We start from the raw sequence: 23568 nt of genomic DNA on the forward strand, positions 1-23568 counted from the left end.
GCTAGAAGGTAAGAGGCATTGATGCAATATGAGGAAGTTGTACCTTACTGACAGAGTGGTAGATAAGTAGAACAGCCTCCCAGAAGAAGTGATAGAGGCTAATGGCGTAAGATAATTTAAACACTAACGGGATAGGCATATGGATCTAGAATCTAAGAAGAGGCCAAAGAGTCCTTACATCAGGAAAAAACAGACTAGAGGTTTGGTCATTACTCTCTCCACTTTTACTTCATACAGGGCAGAAGGAGGCAATCAGTGGCTCCTCTTTGGTCCTGGGCCTTTTTTTTATCAATTTGTACTGATGGAAAGTTTTTTTAACCCCTTAATGACAAAGCCCGTATATGTACGGGCTCAAAATGCATCGTTTTCAATGGGTTTAGGGACCGCCCATTGTCCTTAAGGGGTTAATTATTGTTGGACCTTTAAAAGTTGTTTTATGCGGACAACGAAGGCTTATCAAGGAAGCATCTCAGTGGTTGTACATGGAAGAGCGACCCCTTGCTTTTCAGATCAGCTTTGTTTTCAAGCTGACTACAGCAAACAGTTATTTGTACCAACATTCCCTAATATGAAAGAAAAGCTAATTTTGAATGTCTAATACACGCTCGAAATGCACCATGTCTACATATGTAAGATAGAAGGAGCTCAACAGCTTTTCCAGCTCACCGTCAGGGTGGAGATAACCTCGTCCCCACTGTCTTTAGTGGCTATTAGGTAGCGCAGGTTCCTGTCTGGATCTATCACCGTGTCCCCTTTCTCCCAGCGGATGATGATGGGGCGCTCCCCTCGTGCTGTGCAATTCAGCCCCTTTGTCTGACCTTTGATTGCAATGGTTGTGTTGGGGTGAGATGTGATCATTGCTGGGACTGAGGAATAAAAGTTATTAATGACTTTTGAGGCGCTAGAAAAAAACACTCATACATACACACACACACTCTCTCACACACACACACCAAAATACAAAAAAATAGTAACAGGCGGTATTTACAAATAATGGAGATCTCTACCTCTGTGAACTATAACTAGCGGTAATACGAAGATATATAAACCATGCACATGAGGCAAAAACAGCGAGCCTTCATATTGGCAAACATGCACCGATGCTTCATCAGGGCCCATGAATATAAATATAAACAGGTCACATGTATGAGCCCTGATGAAGATCCACTGTGCGGAGTCAAAATGCTTTTGGCTTATGATTGTTTACAACCTAAACATGTCACAATTTTTTTTTCTGGGGTGTGTTCGAGATTGAATTATTTATGTTTATCTGAATACAATTGAAAAGCAAAGATTTGCACAGATTTACACACTACTCAGCGTGGCCACACATGTAGCTTTGCACATGTAAACACTTGGCTTTGTAAAACAAGGAACGGAGTTCTCTTAACCTGGGGCCACTGACCCCCCCCCCTCGGTGGTATTACAGGCTCAGGTCCTGCCGCAGAAGCAGACGGAGGCCGCAGGCTGCGGAGCTATCGCTCGCTGCGCTTGTAAAGCCGTCTCCAGTGAAGTGGCAGAGAGACACGCTCCACATCATTTCAATTTGTAGTACGGCCAGGGAGAGGGGAGAACGAGGAGGGGGAGAGAAAGAGGGTGCAGAGTGAGGAGGGATGTAAATTTCAAAGAAGAGAGAGAAATTATAGAAGGGTGAGAGAGAACGGAGGAGAGAAGCAAAATCAGGAAAAGGGGAAGGGTATATATATATATATATATATATATATATACACATATATAAAAAGCCAATTCCTCTCCACAGTGAAAGTTTTCAAGGAATGTCCCAAAAATACAAATAAAAAGAGGGGTTGAAAAACGAAAATGATTATTAGGGTGCCAGTTGGCTTTATGCGGGAGCAATGGATTTGATACTTCTCTGGCACTTTAACGGTTAAATCATTAAACCCGTCTCTCTGTCTGGCGCACTTAATCCATTACGCCTGTCAATACCGACAGGTCAAGTTTGTCCAGCGGGACTGTCCTCTGTCACCGTCGGATGATACATGTGTTTGGAGATGATATTACTTACTCTTGACAGTGAGGAACATGGATTTGCTGATATCGGTACCCACGCCGTTGCTGGCTTGGCACAGGTAATAACCAATGTCTTCCTCCAGAACGTGCCGGATGAGCAGGGAGCTGTTGGGCAAAATCTGGATTCTCCCAGTGAGAGGAACCGGGTGATACTGCTGAGGGTTCCCACTGCCTGCGAATACACCAAGAAACGTGAATGGTGTCGATCACTTTAAAATAGCACCCACCTATACCGTGTTGTGTAATGGAGAGGACGGTCAAAGTAAACATGCAATGCTTACCTTTAGCATGCTTCCACACCACTTTTGGGGGAGGGTAACCGTCCACAGAGCAGTTAAGCACCCCAGCCTTGCCGTATATTCCATCCTGGTTGTTTGGCTGGACCACAAATCTGGGGGGCACTGTAACAGGGAGAGGAGCGAGTGTTTAGCTTACAGCAGTTCTGTCGTGTTACAATTACACAGCACCTATAATGTATTTTATTCCTGCTAAGTGTTCACTGCCTAGAACATGTTCCGTGAACAGCGAGCGTTCCATCTGTCCACGGCACTTTCCTTTATTTAGCTATATACAGAAACAATCTTAAATGATGGATCTTTGCTAACAGATCTAACTTGAACAAGATCCTGCAGAGGAAATCATCCGAGAGGCTCCTGCAGAGCGCGCTGCCAAAGATCCTACAGAACATTCCCTTCACCCAATGGGGCCTGCCGAGCTTACAGCATCAATAATAGGGTCCTGAGAGCATCTCACCAGGCTCAGGAGGCTCTGCGGGTTCACCTCCCAGGGCTCGGAATGCTCTAAGCGGTCCGCCTAACCAGGCTGGGAAGGCTCTGCGGGGTTCACCTAACCAGGATTGGAAGGCTCTGCGGGGTCCACCTAACCAGGATTGGAAGGCTCTGCGGGGTCCACCTAACCAGGATTGGAAAGCTCTGCGGGGTCCACCTAACCAGGATTGGAAGGGTCTGCGGGTTCACCTAACCAGGCTGGGAAGGCTCTGCGGGTTCACCTAACCAGGCTGGGAAGGCTCTGCGGGGTTCACCTCACCGGGCTGGGAAGGCTCTGCGGGGTTCACCTCACCGGGCTGGGAAGGCTCTGCGGGTTCACCTAACCATGATTGGAATACCCTTTTGCGCTTGTCATACCGTCTCTTACTATTTACCGCATCAACGCGGTGTCCGAAGTTATATATAGTGCCATCCAGCCATCTAAATATATTATACGCACGTATATATCCCAACCAGTCAGACCAATAAATAGCTGCGTGTGGCTTGGCTCATTATATATTCATGATTACATCAACAGGCGCCCTGAATCACAAGTTTATTATATATTCATGTTTACATTAACGCAGTCCATTAAAAACTCGTAAAACCCTCAAGATTTATTAACCCTTTAAAGCAGACAGCTCTGGAGCATGCTTTCAAAAATAGATTAACATTTAACCTTTTCACCGCCAACCATCATTCGCCAAAAATGTTTACATAATCCTTTTATTCTTACAGTCGACTCAAAGTCTCTTTCTAATAACTTCTCATTACCATCGCAACTTTTATCTTGCAATTAAAAGGAATAGGGCCGGTTCTAGGAAATGAAACACACGTGCTTTACAAAAGTGTTATCTCTTTTGGTTAGTTTGAGATGAGAAGTCTCTATAAATCTGTGCCTCGGCAATAGCAGTTTGAAATGTAAATGGCTGGTGACGTTCCAAAATGGCCCAGATTATCGCCTTCCATATCAATGCAACCAATTTTTCAGGGTTTTCACAAGTACACCATTTCTGATATTCACTTTTTTTCTTAATTACATTGAAATATAACCTTCAAATTATGTCAAGACAGCATTCTTCTGTGCGGGCAAATTAACAAAAGCCCAAAGGTAACTTAATGGGGAGGCATAATCCTGCAGACGCTAAGAACTGGGAATGAAGATGGCTTCCTCCATACCCATTTGCTGGGTTTCTAATACAAATATATTTGAATCTGTATCCACGAGAAGCTGGACCATTTAGCGTACCGAGCTGCCAAGTATTCTCGTTGTAGTTAAGAAAGACAAAGTCCTTTTTTGAAAGGGAACGCTCCCACCCCATTCCCGCAGTCCCGGTTTATTTCCTCGCGCGCTCTCTCACCTCTGACTATCAGTTGCCTCTCTCGGCTCACCGTGGCAGCGTCATTGCTTGCTATACAGGTGTAGTTGCCGTTGTGCTTGAGAGACACGCTGGATATCTGGAGGGAGCTCATGAACTCCTTGGTCTCAATGGTGATTCCTGAGCCAGACACAATCACCTGTCCGTCTTTGCGCCATGTAATGCGTATGGGCATGTCTCCTGAGGACACCACACACGGGATGTACAAGAGCTGTCCGATAGAGGCCGGGGGGAATTCAAACGGCTGGATCAAGGGTGGAACTATGGGGAGAGATACCAGGGTGTTTAATGTACCCAATGCATTTCAGCCCATCTCCCGCATACTATATACATACATTCCGCATCAAAAATATACAGTGCTGCGAAAAAGTATTTGCCCCCTTCCTGAATTCTTCTATTTTGGCATCTTTGGGGCGCATTTACTTTTTCTACATGGGTGATATAGGTTTTGATTAACTCTTTACCTTCAATTAATGAACTAATCATTGAAAAAGCTGCATTTTGTGTTCACTCATCTTTGTCTTATATTAAAATTTGTTGGATGAACTGAAATATTTAAATCTGACAAATAAATAAAAAATATAACAAATCGGGAAGGGGCAAATACTTTTTCACAGCCCTCTATTATTCATAAATCAACACTTAAAAACCTAAGAGGTCATAAGCAAGCTGGGTTTTGTCTTCACGTGTCAGAAGAACGAGAAGAACTCCTGCCGGAAACAGAGCTGACATTTGCCTAAATTCAGAATGAAGATAATCCATATTTCCTGTCTGAGGAAGCACTAATAGCACAATTAAGACATAATAGAGACAGAAGTTAAACTACTAACCTCAGTCAACAGCACAGTGTACTGCGCGGAGGACAGGGTTAAAGGGAAAGGCTTTTTTCTGCCTCTGAGAGCAAGGATGAATGGCAACCATGTCATCAGGGGGGCTACATGCCGCTACGGCACTCTGATGCGCCTCCGGCATTTGTCACACCTTCATGGTCAGTATTAGTAGCTGCCACAGGGTCTCCTTTCAAAAATGCCCAAATCAACAGAAGAGATTTGAATCTTTATTGAAAACTGGGATTCAGTTAACATGGGGGGCACTTGGGCAGGGCCACTATGGACAGGTTAGGAGCAGGGATGGGCAACACGCCTGTACAAGGTCATTGGTGTCTGCAACAAGGCTTGTAGAAGTTACTGCTGCCTGAGAGGTATGTCCTGAAATGTAGCCCACCGGTTAAAAATGTACCAAAAAGTTTAATAAGGGAATTCACCTAAAATGATCATAACAAGCGGACAGCAAATCAAAAGAACGTAAGGATATTTGGGAGTCATGGTTTTTAACATGTTTTTGCACTTATTTTAATAAATAAGTGCAATCATTGCTGGTCGCTGGAATATGGAAAACTATACACAGTACTCGAGAGCAGCTTAACAGTAATTACACAAAAGTGAAGCAAAAACAAATAAGTTCAACTCTACAAATATGCAAAAGGTGTGCAGTAAGAAAGATTGTGCACGGGCCAGGATAAAATGCACGGAAATACACAAGACGAAGGGTGTACATAGGATGTGGCACCCTGGCACTTGTTACGTGCAGGCAAACTGGCATACATAGGATGTGGCACCCTGGCACTTGCTGCGTGATACAAATAGGCAGATTAATAGGGACAGAACGTTGATCCAGGGATTTATTCTGATTGCCATATTTGGAGTCGGGAAGGAATTTTCCCCCTGGTATGGGGCAATTGGCATCTGCTTCTTAAGGGTTTTTTTTGCCTTCCTCTGGATCAACACAGTAGGGACACAATATGTATATAGGTTGAACTTGATGGACTTTGGTCTTTTTTCAACCTTATGAACTATGTTACTATGTTACATAGGATGTGGCACCCTGGCACTTGCTGCGTGCAGGCAAACTGGCATACATAGGATGTGGCACCCTGGCACTTGTTGCGTGCAGGCAAACTGGGGTACATAGAACCAGGCACGCTGGTAAAAACAGGTACTTGGGAGTCCATAAGTGCAGAATTAGTAGAGTACGACTGCAACAGTAGACAGAGGGAACCGTGCACAATCTCAGCCCGGCTCTCACACAAAGCTCTATTCATTAGGACGTATCTCTCCCCGGGTGCTCCTGAATAATTGATGCGCGGGAGAAGCTTTTAAGTCTCTAGCAGATCAGGGAAATCGCGACGGACGCATTATTTTTTTAAAAGCCAACAAACACTCAGGAAAACTAACCAGGGATGTGAGTAAAGGGCAGGGCATTAATACGCCGTGTTTACACGACGGGTCCCTATGCTGGGGCTTGTCAGCGAAACAGATCAGAGGTGAGGGGGGGCCGGGGTGGGCATTCTGTGGCAGGGAAAACACTGTAGCGGACGGGCAGCAAACACTCGGTGATAACACTAAACTACATTGTTACAAGCAGCTTGTGTTAGGAAGATAAAGAGCAGAAAACAGCTTGACAAACATACATGTGTACAGGTGCATTCATCTGTACAGAAATAAGCGCGTGTGCATACAGGCTAATCCCTGTACACTGCGCACATCAATCTATGGGCTTGCAAATAGAGAAATAAAGGGGTCTGCGTATACCGGTGTAGACAAATAGAGATAAATACATCTGTATATCGAAACGTGTGTATATTTAACGTGACCTCTGGATGATGTGTGTGTAAGAATTATTAATAGTAAGGGTGTTTATTGGTGCGCGTATGCACTATAGTTATATGAATAAGTGTGTGTGCATGCATGATAAATGAACACACCATAAGTTGGTGTAATTACACAAGAATCATGCTATGTGTGAAAGTACGACAAGATGGGATTTAACGCGTAGAGCACAGAAGTGTAAAAATTTAAAACTCATGGTCCTTTAGTGTCTGTACCGCACCAATGGGATATCCTCATGATTCATGTAACTGTGGTTCGAACAACTCATTAATATGGAAGCAGTCTCGCTTGAATACGTTAATTCTGTTTAAAAGCACTCCATACCTGTTGCATGAATTATGCAATAAGATGGGAAGCAGAAAATGAAGGCTGCAACATGACATCGGACATGAAGACTTACATATAAGAAGTGATTCTGGAGCAAAGTTTAGCAAGTGGTCTTATCCCCATAGCTAGACAATGGAATGGTCCAATCATCAGTAACAGCCCATTGGTTGCTATGGTAATAATTTTATATATACATTTTTTATACAGACCCCTCATTGCCCCCCCCCTCCTTAAACACAATGTTAGATTAACAAGAAAATATATTTTAAGCAGGTTATAATCGTTCAATACCCTTGAAGGACCTTTTACTGGGGAAAATACTTTTCATTACTGATATTTTGAAGGTTGTAATTCAGCAGATTGACATCTTTATTTCTGATTGCATTGTAAAGCTAAATGAAGAAGGGAACAACTGGATTTCTCAGGACAAATGTCAGTAAATGTGCTTTTAATATTGCATGAATTAGGCCACTAAGGATTTTTAATCACACATAACCACTAAATGACAGCTTTGTTGTAACAAAGAAGACTTTTGTCTGTTGATGCTAAATTTGGTGTTCGATGACCATAGGGCCTATTTACTAAACCTAAGATCTTAACTTGGTTCAAGTAAGGCTCGATGACTGTATGTAAGAATCTAAATAATCTTAGCATAAACAAGAAGAATATTTTATAAGACTAAAGGACCAGTATGAAACCTTCTGTTAGGCAATACAGTGGCCCTAAAGGCATTCACAATACCCAGTTCTGTTCAATATTTATTCAATAAAATATGTGGGAAAAACGTCCTTGTTCTGCAAAAGAAAGGGCATTTTAATGCCAGCAAACATTTCTTAAAAATAAAGTATGGGATTTTAGTACAGGTCTATTTTGGAATCACCTCTCACCTTTTACCGTGATGTGAACACTCTGGCTGATAGAGAGCTGAGGCTGTATGAGCACGCTGCATAGATATTCACCCTCGTCCATCCCTTTCTGTACATCACTCAACATCAAGGTCCCGTTCTCAAACACAACCTGCCTGTGGTTATCCGGCAGTAGCAGAGAGTCCTTGTACCAGCTGATAAAATAGTAGGGGTATCCAATGACACGACAATGAATGAAGCTGTCACGCCCAGCCACCGCTGTCAAGTTCTTCATTGGTCGAATACTGGGAGGGCCTAAAGCGCGGATGACAGTGGAAGTACATTAGGTGGACACAAATAAGGGGGCACCCCAAAACCATCAATGGCCATAACATAAGAAGCAAAACTCCCAAGACGTTCTCACGCAACAATCATTACTCAAAGACACCTCCTAGGAGCAGATGGAACACAATTCTTAAAGAGGGTAGAAGTTATGAAGACGGCTCATGTCAAAGTATTAGGGAAAGGAGAGGAAGTGAAATTGAGGGAAAACTGGTAAAATATGACAAGATGCTGAAAGATGTCAGGCTCTAGACAAATGTTCAGGAATAGACCATTAACAGGGAGGTAACTCAATGGACAGCATTCCTACAAGTGGTGGCCAGCGCATCTACGCATTGTGTGCCACTAATCCTTAATAAATTCACGTGTCAAGAGGCAAAAGTTGGGTTTGAGAGTTATAATTTTAATGACGATATACTTGTTATGGCTCATTTTCAGAAGAATAAATACAAGGATGCTTCTATTGTATGGGAGATGGGTCATTAAAACATTGAGTTTTTTGTCGTTAATAAACCTGTTTGAGTTGATCCCTGGATAAGTGCCAAATGAAAAGGTTAATGCATGTGTCTCAAAGGATGATTCTCCTACAGAAGAATAACAGTACTTTCTAAAAGGTGTGCCTGTATAGCTCTATATGTTGATTTCTATAGGAATCCATGTGCAATAACAGAAGATATTTGCCTAATTAATAGCAAAAGCAGCAGGGTATTTTTTTTATCAAATTCCGCTTGTCAGTTATATGTTGATTTTATTACATTTCATGCAATATTTTTAGCAAGTATGCATGAATTCGCAAATAGGGAGCCAGCAATCAAATGTCATCATGACCACAAAAGACCTGAGAAACGTGGAGTGATTGCTCAGAGGAAAGGTGAATTCCTTCCACATGCTTGGAGTCATTTCGTACAGATGATGCCCGCTTTGGTTGGTGTATGACTCGGGAAAAGCAATCAACCAAATTCACTGGTTACTTTGTAATTAAACAAAAAATGTGTTAACATCAACTGTTTAACCTTTCCTGCACCCATTAAAATTAAAAGGGTTAAAGAACACTCAGATACCAGGAAGGTATGCTTAAAGAACATTGAAGTTTGACCTGGGTATCTCCCTCCTGGATAAATCGGACCGTAGAGGAAGAATACACAGCTGACTGGTGGATGTCACGTATTTGTAAAATGTGAATGTTTTAATCCTTCCCTGATGGATGTTTCACTAAACCACACGCACATGAAAACTGACATTTTCAGATTTGGCCTTTTGACAAGTGCAGTCCAGTGTGAAAAAGGAGAATGAAGTTCCGTTATGGGTAGATTTCATGCCATTCACTAAACCCATAAACACATCTCTGTATATTTCACTTGTTCCTCGCCTTTGTATTTTTCTGTGGGGGGTGAAGTTTTAGTTAATGGAGTAAGTGTTATATCTCTAAAGACTTTCATGGCAGGGTGCTATATGCATCTGCTATGAGACACGAGAAATGGTGGATTTTTGAAGTGGTCCAGGAAATATCTTGAGGATAATGCTGAGGCCATGGAAGAGTAGTGACCGAGAGGGATTATTCCCAAGCAGAAAACATGCATTACTGCAGTGAAACAAAGACACAGCCCGCCATTTTTATTTAGAACATTTCCGGGGAAAAGTGTCAATGAGGAGCAGTCAGCAGAAATATTTCACTGGCTGCTAAGGTGACTGCTCCATATCTAGCTTTCCATGATGAACTGCACCAATTACATTTTAATTAGAGAAGCATGTGAAAGCTATCACAAGTGATTGGATCCAGGAGAGGCCTGGGAAATAGTTTTTGTTAAGTTTCCCCAGTCAGTCCAACACTAGCCAATGTCACTTTGGCTTCTATTTTTTATGCTTCCAGCGTGCTAGTCTGATGTCTATCAGACTAATATCTGTGTACACTGTGCAACCTATGGAGCATGGGCATTACACTTTCATGATTTCTGGCCTTCACTTTATGATGTTAGGCAAATAAGTGGCCAATAAGCATGGACTCCATAGGGTTAGCAGCCGGCTACTGGAAAAACATAAGGTGAAAAGTGTTTGAGATCTTCCGAGAACCTGAGCCATGAACTAGTAACATAGTATGTTCTCACTGTGATGAAACCGAGAGATGTTCTTCATACAATCTATATGGCTAATAGTGCTCCAGGACTGAGTACATTCAGAAACAAATATGGTAAATGGCTAGGAAGTTGACCACTAATTATGTGATATCCATTCCCTTTCTATTGAGTTAGAAGGATCCTTCCTGTTTTGTTGCAAACAACGAGTGTCGTTCTTCTGAAGCAGTAGACATGCATATGGTGGTATCACCCTATCTAGTTGATGACTTTACACTGGGACAGGGACAGAAGCTGCTCCCACAAGAGGGTTTCATTTCTGTTTTTTGTTTACGGTAAAGGAGGACAAATTTCTGAGTTCCAAATTTATCCCATATTTCTGTGTCCTATTTCTCTTAACTGCCCCAACTACATAACACCATTTAGGGTTTCCAAAGCTACCCTGAAGGTGTCACTAAACAGCATGGATGAGTTCGTGGAGGAATAAAAGGCCAAAGTCTTTTTTATTTTGCCCTAATCTGTGAAATACAAAGATGACTGTACAAATGTCTAGAATTGTAGAAATAAACTGCCTACCTCTTTGCAGTTGAGATAAAGATGGAAATGATATCTTAGCTGTATGAGTAACCTTCTGCATTATATACACAGTAAGGGCACAGTCACTTTTGTAAAAGGATGATAAGCTATTTTAGCCACACATCATCTTCTATTGACCCAAAAATTTACTATTTACATTGTGTTGATCAGTAATATACAGGCTTATGCTTACAACTCTGCTTTACATGTAAAGCTGTTGCAGATATGGTTATTCAAAAGCTCATATAGTTTTGTTTTAGACTCTAAGCACACACTTAGTTGCAAATATGGAAACACAGAATGGTAAGATGAAGTATCCGAAGAGGAAACAGGAATTCAATATGAAAGGAGAGAAAGGAGAACGTTACAAGATACAATTACTGTGGGGGCACAACATAAAAAACAACTAGCAGCCATGGGCAAAAAATTAAACGAGATGGAGAATAATGAGCAGTGGTGCATAAATAACAGACATTCTACTCAATTCTACTAATACACGGGGTTTCTACTTTCTTTTGGTTATCATAAAGCTAATAAAAGCACTTGACCATTAGAACAGTGCCTTGTTATGCCAATAAGAGCATACATAGCATAGCTATACAGGACATAGCTGTGATACAAACCAAATTGTTGCATACTGGGTATTTTTAGAAATGAGACAAAAGGGACAAATAATTCAGGGCCGAATATTTAGGAGTTCTTCATTGGTTAAATACTTGGAGGGCCTAAAGTGCGGGTGAAAGTACATTAGGTGGACACAAATAAGGGGGAAACCCTTAGCTAGGGGAGACAAGACCATCAATGGCCATAACATAAGAAGCAAAACTTCCAAGACGTTCTCACGCAACAATCATTACTCAAAGACACCTCCTAGGAGCAAATGGAACACAATTCATAAAGAGGGGAGAAGTTATGGAGAAGGCTCATGTCAAAGTATTAGGGAAAGGATAGGAAGTGAAATTGAGGGGAACATGTTAAAATATGACAATATGCTGAAAGATGTCAGCCTCTAGACAAATGTTCAGGAATAGACCATTAACAGGGTGGTAACTCAATGGATAGCATTCCTACAAGTGGAAGGCTTAACAAATCATTTGTGTTTAAATGGTTGACTTGCGACTCCATTCATTGCTACTTTTTAATGGGTTAATCGAAAAATGATTAATAATGAATAGCTGCAAATAATAATGTAGTCATCAGAGGCCTGTATGCTATATATATAGGTTGTAAGTGGGTATCAGGTACACTGTCCTGCCAATGAAATGTTTCCTGACTGCGCCATTTAGCATGTAACATGCCTCAAAGCACTACCAAGGAATGGAGAGGATGAAGACAGAGAGCACTACAAAAAGAAGAATTACGACACAAAACACTTGAATGAATGGTTGAAAAGATGAGATGACACAAAGAGAGAAGGCTAAAGAGATAAAAGACAGAGGGGCAGACAGGGGATGCCCAGGTTTCCCACCCAAAGAGGCCGTACAGACCCTATTCTGATATGTAGAAGTAGGACAGGCACCTCTTACGTTTATTCGAGCTTGGTACTCTGCACTCCCCACAGAGTTGCGTGCAGAACAGCGGTACACCCCACCATCGAGGATCTGTGGACTGCTCACATTCATGTAACTGATGGTGGTTCCATCTGAGGCAGTGTATTGATTTGTACGGTGCCCTGGATCCCGCTGGATTGGCTCTTCGTCTAAACTCCAGCTGATCGTTGGGGGTGGGGCCCCTTTGGCAGAGCACATAAGGGAAAATGGCTCACCTGGGTTCATCACTTTCTCACTGAATGAGGAGAGGATGCGGGGCGTACCATCTACATGGATGAAAGTAGACCGTACTTTAATACCTGTAACATACTTAGCCTACCCAAACACTGGCCTAACATTAAGTTACCAAGCCAACCGTTAAGAAGATGCTAAAATCTCAAATAAAAGGCTCCATTAAGAGTACGGGGGGGGGGGGGGAGACAACAAACAGTATTATGGAAAAGCCTGTTCTCCAGAAATGATATCCTTCATAACTATTTGTAGGCAAACCTCCATACTACTGCATGACAGGCCCTACATATTTAGCAGTATTGATGGGCAGTGTCATGGTGTCATCTACACACCTTCTAGGACCACAATGGCAAAGTCCTGAGCAGTTTGTGTCTTCCGTGTTCCAAAGCACTGGTATGCCCCTGAGTGGCTCTTCTGAGCGCTGTTGATAACAAGTGTTTCATTATCTGTTCCTCGTATAGAAACAAATTCATCCGGCTCAATAAGCTCTGTGTTCCGGTACCAGCGCACAGTGTAACCTGGTGATCCACTAAGAGTGCAGGATAAGATGACAGTACTACCAATCCCTGTCTTTAGCGTCTTAGGAGTAAGGGTCACACGGAGCGGTTCTAGAAATGGAAGGAAAAAGAGTGACTTACAAATCATTTCATGACTCAATTTAGTTTCTGTGCATGGCTCAAATTGCACATTTTGAGTTTTTGTCATGCTTACCTAAAATTCTACTTCTGATTTCCAAATATTATGTGATTTACATTTGTAATGCCAATTGTGTTTGGATAATTACACTACAATTCCCAGGTATGGAGCACAAACAGTATTTATACAAGCATATGTGTATACAGCAAACGCAGTACAAATTATTATAAAAGAAATACAATCAAATACTTATAAGTACAAACAATTCATTATGACTACGGTTAAATTACTCAGTGTATTAGCCATTTAAAATCACACATAGCACTATGGCACCCTTCCCCACTACACCTTTATCTGCTCCCATTAACACATACTGGGTTGTCTCCCTGAATAAGACAGTCCCTCCTCCTCGTGAGTGCGACTCCCGCCAGGCTCAGTGTAAATGCCACTGCACAATCTCACACTTGCCTTGGTTTTCAGTATTGTGTTGTCAGGACTGGTCATATAGTGGCACAATGACAAGCCCTGTAGAGACACGGGGAGGCTTGATGCAGACTAGAGGGACATACGTACTGTCACCTCGACAAGTGCCATGTTAAACTATCTTTCACCTTCTCGGTCATGCAAACGCATACACAACATAAACACGTATGTATTCATAAGCACAATGACACAAACACGAGAAAAGTAATGAAGCCTAAAGGGCACACAGACAAGCATACACAAGAGTGGCAGACACTTTAATGTTTGGACATGTGTAATAATAAGGAACACACACACTCATTTTTTAAAGTAGCCGACCTCTCTTACCTATAACTGTTAATGTACCCGTGACCTCTGCGGAGCCAAAGCTGTTGGTGATCTCACAAATATAGGTGCCGCTGTCCTCCAGGCGAAGGTCAGTCATACTTAGACCTGTGTTACGCTTGCTCCAGCGACTGTCAGAGGGGACTGGGCGCCCATCTTTAATCCAACGACTTGCTAAGTTTGGGTATCCCGAGGCAATACATGGCAGTTCTACCATGTCCCCCACCAGGACCTCTTGGGACTGAAACCCATCAAGAAGAACGGGAACAGATTCTGCAGGATCTGTAGGACAAAAACATATAAAGCATGCAGCTATTTATTATTCATTTAGTCATTGCTTCACAAGTCTCAGACTAAAGGATAATTGACAAACACACGCATGTAAACTCGCTCACACACGCAGGGCCCTCTTCTCCTAATGTACCCGTATGTGTTAATGTGCTAAATATTGTCACTGTCCACTGCTGTAAGAGTTATATCAATGTAATGCAATGCATGTATATGTGTTTTAGTACATGCAGTTAGTGAACACACCTGATACAAGGAGCCGTGCTCCATTGCTCTGTCTCGTCTCCCCGCTGTAGCGATGCCGGGTAATACACCGATATGTGGAGAGGGCATCCTCTTTCTGTACATCCAGGATATACAAAGCACCGGTTGGGGAGGTGACAAACCGTCCCTCTGTAAGAGATGAAAAGTATTAGAAAGAGAGGGTTATACGGGTTACACATCATTTACGGGGGATGGTGGCAGGAAAGAGGAGAGATATGGTATTGAATCTCTCATTAACGTGATTATAATCTATTCGCACTCAGTGCCAACGACAGCACGACGACTGCCAGAACTGTCACCTACACAGCTTCCTGGGACGCGCTAGTTCCGTGCCAACTGCATCCTCCTGCACAATATGGCAGACATTTTCCCGTGTGGGGCGAAAACTAGTGTTATATATCCAGGCCTGGATTTACACTAAGGGCCCCGCTAGGCACAAACATAAGGGCGTCCCCACCTAGCCCTCACATTCCCTGACAAAGCCCAGCCGCCATGCTACGAATACTCATATGACTGCACTGACTGAATGCTGGAATCAATTCAATTCAATTCAAGGGGCGTGAGCCGTATTTTCACATATCTACCTTTTTTTTTTTTTTAAATCATCATATTTATAATTTATTTTTATAGTAAATTAGATGATATGATCAAAGAATGGTACCTAAAGAAAGCCCTTCTTGTCATGAAAAAAAAACCCAATATATAAGTTATGTGGGTTTAGGAAATGAGAAAGAAGAAAATTACAACTAAGCACGAGCAAAGCAGAAATGTTAAAACAAAGGGTACAAAAAATTATAAAACAGCTCTGTCCTTAAGGGGTTAATATTAAAATAAATATGAATTTATTTTGTAATCATTTAGAAGTTTTTAATTGTTGTTACTATTGCAAGGTCCAGAAATTAACAGCCAAATAATATTAATACTAAAGGGCTACAGCAAGACCACTCAAGATTTGGCTTGGAAAACTGGAAGACATTAGTGGGTTCTATTCACTAAGTAGTGAGCTGTAGATGAGGAGTTAAGAGTCGAATAATCTCCCTGTATTAAATATGCATTAAGAAGGACCAACTATACCTTTCTTGTAACATTTTAACTTAAGAATTGTTTTATTGTCTTGTATTTTTTATTGCATTACAGGCATCACATATCTACTGGTTTCTGTGAACCACGTTACCTGGCTCATGGGTGAGCCTGTTTTCTTTTTCCTTTCCTAAGATAGTGTTAGATACGTGGAACATCCTCTCAGTAGAAGTGGTAGAGGTTAATACAATGATTCAATTTAAACGTGCATGGCTTCGGCATTTGGATTTCCGACTATTAGACAAGATCAAGGACTATTTAAGGTTTCAGTATTTACAGAAGACTAGATAAGCTGAAAGGTTCTTTATCTGCCAATCCATCCTATGTTTTTATGTAATTACTCTAGGGTCACTTTTCTTTTTTTGTGTTGTTTTTGGATTTTTTTAAAGTATTTATTTCATATAAAGAGATACAGATGAGAAGTTAATAGATACAGGCGTTTATAGAAAGGTCTGTGATTTGTGTACACTGGTATTGGTTTCCCCATTAGAAGACACAAGCGCTAGTGTATAAACGCATTCGCACAGGTGTATAAGTGATATCATTGTAGCAGCTAATCCATATATAAACAAACACACGCTGCTGATCGATCACCGGCAGTTAAAATAAAGTGTGAGGAGAGGGCAGCGGAGAAGCAGAAGGGTGGACACCAGCTCATTACTTTGATGAAGAATGAAGTGAGCAGGGGGGAAGAGGCGGGGGCCACCCCTACGTTCAGATTAATGTGCGCCGGATGGAGCCCTGGCGGCCAATCTGGATCGATCGACATTTGTCAAACTGAATTGGGGAGTCCCAAAGCACTATTCAGCCAGGGTATGCCGCAGGGAAGGGAGAGGGGGGGGGCAATCAAAGGAGCACTGGGAAGAAAAAAAACCTGAAGAAGCGAGACTGAATGAATGAGAAGTGTGTTGAGAAAAGGGAATAGACGAGTCAGAAGACAAAAAAGGGCAAGTGTTTAAGGAAGAGTGAAATATGTAACAATTGTGAAAAAATATTTTTCCATATATAAATTACGGAAATCACAGATTTTTGATTCAGATATGTAGAATTTCTGTTAACAGTAAACTGCCATTTCTAAATGAATTATAAATTTGAATGCATCCATTACATTTGTGTGGCCAACATGGTCCACTGCAGCTAAGTATAACATTTTGTATTTGCACACTGTGCTAGCGAATGCACTAGGAAATGTACACTGGATCCGGCATAACAAAAACCAACACAGAAATAGGGGAGAATTAGAAAAATCATTAGAGGAGAAGATTTTAAATTTCACCTATACATTTTCTAATTCAATTAGAACAATATTAGATTAGAAGATTTTAAATTTCACCTATACGTCTTCTAATTCAATTAGAAAATCATTAGCCATTGGCTAATGATAAAGTGCTCCTGACAAAAAATGACATAATGTAACTTTGTTGGTAGATTTTTCAGGTCTGCCTACAAAATGAGTATAGTGTATATGTTTTTTAGGCAATTATTGGAGGAAAGTGGTATAACTTGAGCAATCACAGTAGCCTTCACATGGCACATACATTAGAGGATCAATTGCATAATTATTCTAAATGTATATACCGTATGTAGAAAATACACATTTACAGAGGTATGACAATACTGCTTCATCTCTGGTGCACCTACAATTAAGGGCTACAACTGCTATCATCATTCGAGGTTGGTAACCCCAAGTCTAGTACAGATCTGCATATACCATTGCATTTATTTATTTCCCTGGATTGCCCAATGTCGTAGTCAAATGTTAGTGGCCACAGCATGCCTCACGTGTTTACCGACTAGAGCCGCACATTTTAATGTACAAAGCATTTCTGACTACATTTAGCATGGACTCCAATGCTTCTTACTTCATGCATTCTTGAGATAGACAAATTTTTCTTGCCCACCTGCTTGCCGATTCTGAAAACAGTAAGCATTCTTAAGTATGCTTCTTACATATCCGCTGTAAGTAATGGAATCCAATCACAGAGTTTGGCTTACATACATGTGATTACAAGCCACTTGCCACCACGCACTATTGTGCATGTGCAGATATCCGAACAGACCAATTTGTATGTAGTAAAATGCTTGGGTTGATGCAAAATGGACTCCACTACAGGAATAACAAAATAATTTGGGGGACTACATTTTTCACTCCAAATGGCAAGTGTAAGGGCCCTCATCTTCTACATAGCAGCTAGCTAGGGGCTTTTTAATCTGTTTAGTATGAAAGGTCCTTTGTTTTAAACTTAACATGTGTAGTTTTTCCCAAATCACTTAAATGCACAACAAATATTTAACTGACCAAACTAAAAGCACGACTAAGATTTGTTGTTGGGTTGTTTTTTTTTTACTGTAATATGACATTTTTACAAACCTGTGGTGTAGGAAATCAGAAATACCTGACCACTTCAAAATTATTTGAGTTAACTGTATCTGTACCCAGGGGTTTTACTATTATTTTTAGAAGATTCTTGGACGTATGTGTATGACCACATTTTTCTACAGTTACTTCTAAACTGTCACCAGCATTTATCCCCAAAATAATACCTCCAATAATCTGTACAGTTTAAAGCAGTCTGGCCCTTGTATTTATAGGCATTTAATTTAGGGTGGGCACATTCTAAAACACAGAATTCAGTGCTTAAAATGGCAACCATTTGTCCTACTGTTAGGTCAGCCCCAGTGCTCAAGAACTGCAATGTTATCAATCTCATAATCAGACCATAGAACGGCAACAACCCCGCTAGCACGTGATTGTTGGGATTAAGCCACAGAAGTTCCAAAGACTTTCTTTGGCCGCTGTCCAAACAGAGTTCAGTTTATGTCCACATCGTGGCTCTACCAGGGGTAGGCACCAGCTTTGCTCATGGTTGGCATTTACTGGGGTCTGTGATGTTCCCAGAAGCTGGTGTCCTTGTACAGACACTTTGCCTATTCCTGGGCTCTACTGAAGCCCAAAAGTGCAGCTTCCAGCTCAATTGTCATTGACAAGGTAGGGTGGGAATGACTAAATAACCACACCTTGCATAGTCGATTGATGCTTGGATGCTATACAAAGGAACAGTTTGACAGTATATTCAGTGTGATGCCTACAATATCCCATTTAAGAGTTAAAGGAATATGGCGCCAACATCTCTTCTCTAGCTACAAGGTTTTATTTCTAATTAAGCTGTAATCAGAGTGGGAAGACACCCAGGGTTTGCACCAAATGACTTGTACACACTCTGCAGATTGGGTCCCTGCTCGGCCGCACTGCAAGAGCATTCGCCCTGAAATTCATTAGACATGCATGAGAGGGGCCTTATGAATAGAATTGCATTTAAATGGATTTTCTGAGAGAAGAGAGGGGTGGAGGGATGTGGGAGAGAGAAAAAAGGCAGAGTGTGTAGGAGGAAGGAAGACAAGCAAACGAGGAGAGAGTAAGGAGAGACTAGAAGAGGAAAGGAGGTACAGAAGTAACCACAAGAGGCAAGAGCGAGATGGGTGGCACATGTGGAGAGTGCACAGGGAAGGAAAGTGTGTTAGAGATAGTGAACAAGAAGGATGTAAAGTTTGATGTAGACAAAGGGTGGACGTAATTAGAGGGCGGCGATAAGGAGATGTGTGTACAGCAGGTGAGGGGGAGTTAAGTGTGAGACGGGAAAGAACAGCCACAAATTAAGGACAGGAAAATGGCTGGGGCAGGATTTAACTCATTGCGCCATCCTATTCAACCAGTGCAGATGCAGCAGCATCCTGCCAGCAACGCAAAGAATGGCACCACCAGTGGATCTTGCAGCTCTGGTACCATGTGCCCATCTCCCTGAGAAACATTCTCTGCCAAGCAGCTGCAGCCTGTTCGTTAGATCAGCTGCTAAGGGTATAAATTAATTAGTCTTCCAAAGAAGGCAGAGAGAGAGAACACTGGCTAATACCAGACAACGACAGCATGGGAGGGCAAGGTATTACCGAGCAGGGAGGAAGGCTGCTAATCCTATCAAGCAGCTACTATCTGATCAGAACAATTAGGATTTCAGTAGAACGGGAGGGAGGAAAAAGCAGAATCAGACATTTGGATAGAGAATAAATATGGAAAGTGAAGAAAACTAGTGTTGGGGCAAGCAAGTTGGCCCTTCGTGTATGATGGACTGCCGCTCCCATTAGCCACAGCAAGAGGAGAGAATGTATGGGACAAAAAGTGCATAATGCAATAACCGGAGGCAGAAGTTGTGAAAAGATAAAAGTGAAAATAAGACAGACATTTGCAGAAGCTGTGTGAAGATATGAGAGAACGGCAATAAACATATAGGGGATGAATGTATTAATAATGTAGAATTTAGTTACTGTAATAAAATCTACATTAGGAACTGATGGCTTTTCTCTGCTCTAGACTGTGAATTGTTGAATTATGTCAGCAGTGAAGCAGTTAACGGTTTATAGACATATTTACATCCTCTGCAAAATGAGCAGCTCCCAGAGAAGATTCACCAATAGGATGAGAGGGCGATAGAAAGGGGGGGATAGATAAAGAGATAGAGAGGAGGGACACCGTAAGAGGAGATCCACAGTTTGAGAAAGGAGGAGAGAGAGATCAGAGGACAGGGGGCATTGTGTACAAAATAAAGATAGTACTGGCAAGGATACAAAATATGAGAAGGGAGGGGATTGGAAGCCCCATATATCTGCCTGAAAATTAGAATCCAGATTAGCCAACTGGAAAAGCAGGCCAGGGAAGAGGGGGTTGAAGAAAACGAGGGAATGGGAATAATAAGGATGAGAAGACATGATAGAAGCAGAACAAAGATGATATTAAATGAGAAGGCAATCAAAGAGAATATGGAGTGTTAAAAGAAAGGGAGCAGAACAGAAGAACGGCGCAGGGAACTAAAAACGAGAGGCATGTTGTAATATTGAGGTTGGAGGTGGCAGTATCTAAATAATCTTAAATCATTTTACAGAATTAAGTGCGCACCATGCAAAACCAGCCCAGCCCTTCCTACGGGAAGAACTTTGTAGGGGTGGACCTCCATTATACATAGGGGTTTATTCACTATTCTCCCCATTTAGTAAATAACCCCCACAGTAAAAATCCCAGATAATATAGGAGATATAAGAGCATGAAGAAAAGTAGAATGGAAGGGAGAGTGTATATTATGAAAGATGATAACAGAGAGACAGGTGTGGACAAGGCAAAGCCTTCATCGTTTGTAGGTGTCGGTGTAAATTCCAGATGGCTTAAAAAGGGTAACATCCAAAGACAGGTTACCACAAGCTAGCCAGACGCAGGCTCCACACTATTACTCTGCACAGTGGGCTTTATTCCCCAAACCATGATAAACCGTGGCGAGATCAAACACCAGCTTCAATGTACATCATAAAGAACCTCAAATATTTAACGCATGTAGCCCTCCGTTATTAGCAGCGAAATGTTTGAGGGACAACGTTGGAGAAACAGATTAGGGTACGGCCTTTCATAATGCATAGTTGGTGAGAGATAAAAAGGATTTATCTAACGTCATGACGAAGGCTTTGTACAAAGTGCGCGCTAAAAAGATTGCTCCTCAGATACACAGAATGCTGTCACAAAAAAAGAAAAGGCCACTGACCATAAAAATAGCACCTAACCCCACAAACACGTGTGGGGTGCTGCAGATCTCTTCCAGTAGGGTCTCGTGCGGGGTATAACCACCGCTGCCTGTCTCTTCCACCCCTCGTTTCTCCGTCTTTAACCCACCTCCTACTTCATTTCAATTCATGCAGTGTGCAAGCTCGTTAGTGATTCCTGGCAGTCTGTCCGGGGGGCATAATTATTATTACTGTTTAAAAGCAAGACTGTTCAAATGAGTTGCAGAAGAGGATGCTGGGAGAAACAAGAAGGCCTCCACAAGATACCGAGGTCTGGAGATACTCCAGAGATAGAAGCAGAATAAGTTATATAAGATTACGTTTGTGCGTTTACTTACAGAGGCAATAAGACACTCAACGGTTTCACGGGCTGATGTATATTTATGCCTTTTCTGTGTGCAATGTCAGGGCCACCAGCAACGCTTCAGGAACCCTGGACACCCAGTGCCTCCTTCCCCCAAACTTCTGCACGTTGTTTTATAGCTGTTCATCTATTCTAAAGAGCTTGCAATCCATGTCCAGCCAATACACTATAACCATCCAAAACTGGTTGTGCCAGAGGTAGTCCCGTCTTTTTGCCCAGCTGTAAAGAAAGTTGGCCCTGGGGCGCCTGTATTATGTATCCCTGTCTAAGCGGTGTGTTTTAATGTGGCTTTTTGTTGGGTGTCTTTTCACCCTGTCTTCTATCCGTGCGGTACGGGTTGCTGCCTGCACCTTGGTGTCTGTCGGCGTAACGCGGCACGCAGGGAAGTGACAGAGTGAAGGTGTAATTATAAGCTGCACGTTTGCAAATAAGGACATAACCCTGTCATCTTGTCTAGGGATTTATCGCAAATAACTAAATACTGCTATAGGCAAATGGTTCTGGATGCAAAAACAGGAGGGAGGTGGGCGTACGATGGAAGAAGAGAGCGCTAGCAGAAGGAAAGAAAAATGAGGACAGGGGGAAGAGGATGGGAGAGGAAAGAAGGAATGGGGGGGTCTCAAAAAAAATGAAGGGGTTTCAAACTAATTCACAAACATACAGCTTAACAGACGTGAGAAAAAGAGGACAGGGGAAAACAGAACGGCAGGATAGAAATGGCAGCCAGCGTTAAAAGATAGGCGTTTCAGTACCACGGACAGCTACCCAGTGCATCGGCTTCACTACTCTAATCCGCACAGTGTTAAAAACACAGTAAAAAGCATATTAACATAACAATACATCTAAGATTTAACATACAGGGGGCGGGAAGAGTGTTAGAACAAGAGCTTACAATCTAAAATTGGATGACCAGAGGCTTAGATCTAATTTAAAGAAAACTTTACATTACTAAGAGTGGTGGGGATACATGGTACAGCCTCCCAGAATTGGTGAGGATAATACATTAAGGGAATTTAAAACATGCGCGGGCTAGACCTGTCCTGAATTTAAGACGAGACCCAGGGCTTTTATGGTTTGAGTTGAAAAAAAAAACCAGGCAGGCTAGATGGGCGGAATAAATCTTATTTGCCGTCAAATTCTATGTATGATCATGGTTCAACTGCAGCATATATAGTACATGAACAGTGGGAAAAAAAGGGAATAATGGAGATTTGTTTAGAAACTGAGCCATCAATGTTAAGAGCCCAACGCGACTTTCTATGCCACTTACACACAGTGGTTTCTTTAGATCAATGCATAGTGTAAATTGTTTAATGCAGATGGTATATCTGTAAACCTATGTATACACACAATAAGAACATAAAGGTGTGCGTGCGTGAGAGAAATTGCATCTGTGTTGCTCATGGTACTCGGAGAACTCCATTACCCTTCAATACATTTAATACAGCAGAACAAATCAAGTAAAACACATGAGGTCTTGGCACATAGTAGAAGCTAATGATGTTCTTTAGGTCACGTGGCTATAACATGAAGTACCTAATTTGTCAAATCAGCCTTAATCCTTTCTAGCCCCCTTTTTACCACACTGTCCTTAGCTAGAGGAGCTTAACACATCTCCCTCAGAGGGGTATTTATTAGCCAAACAAAGCTTTCCATGTGTGGGAGGAGGGGTAAGGGAGTGTGATTGATCACCACCACGATATGATCAATAACTGGTATAACACACGACCTAAAGATTA

The 23568-nt window shown here is 41.9% G+C and overlaps 1 protein-coding gene across 1 annotated transcript in view; it reads right to left on the reverse strand.

The window, feature by feature from the left end:
- Positions 1-23568, reverse strand: part of LOC149298048 (cell adhesion molecule DSCAML1-like) — a 100312-nt gene that overhangs the window by 21631 nt on the left and 55113 nt on the right. Inside the window, exons 3-11 of the mRNA XM_089487839.1 lie at positions 14767-14913; positions 14236-14514; positions 13122-13397; positions 12528-12824; positions 8061-8333; positions 4160-4438; positions 2313-2432; positions 2027-2203; positions 667-866 (exon numbers count right to left, since the gene is read on the reverse strand). Of these exons, the coding sequence (XP_089343965.1) occupies positions 667-866; positions 2027-2203; positions 2313-2432; positions 4160-4438; positions 8061-8333; positions 12528-12824; positions 13122-13397; positions 14236-14514; positions 14767-14913 (2048 nt within the window). The remainder of the gene's footprint in view (positions 1-666; positions 867-2026; positions 2204-2312; positions 2433-4159; positions 4439-8060; positions 8334-12527; positions 12825-13121; positions 13398-14235; positions 14515-14766; positions 14914-23568) is intronic.

The sequence above is a fragment of the Sceloporus occidentalis genome, unplaced genomic scaffold (genome assembly GCF_023333645.1).
Source record: "Sceloporus occidentalis isolate IW3139 unplaced genomic scaffold, rSceOcc1.0.p SCAF_35, whole genome shotgun sequence".
Lineage (NCBI taxonomy): Eukaryota > Metazoa > Chordata > Lepidosauria > Squamata > Phrynosomatidae > Sceloporus > Sceloporus occidentalis.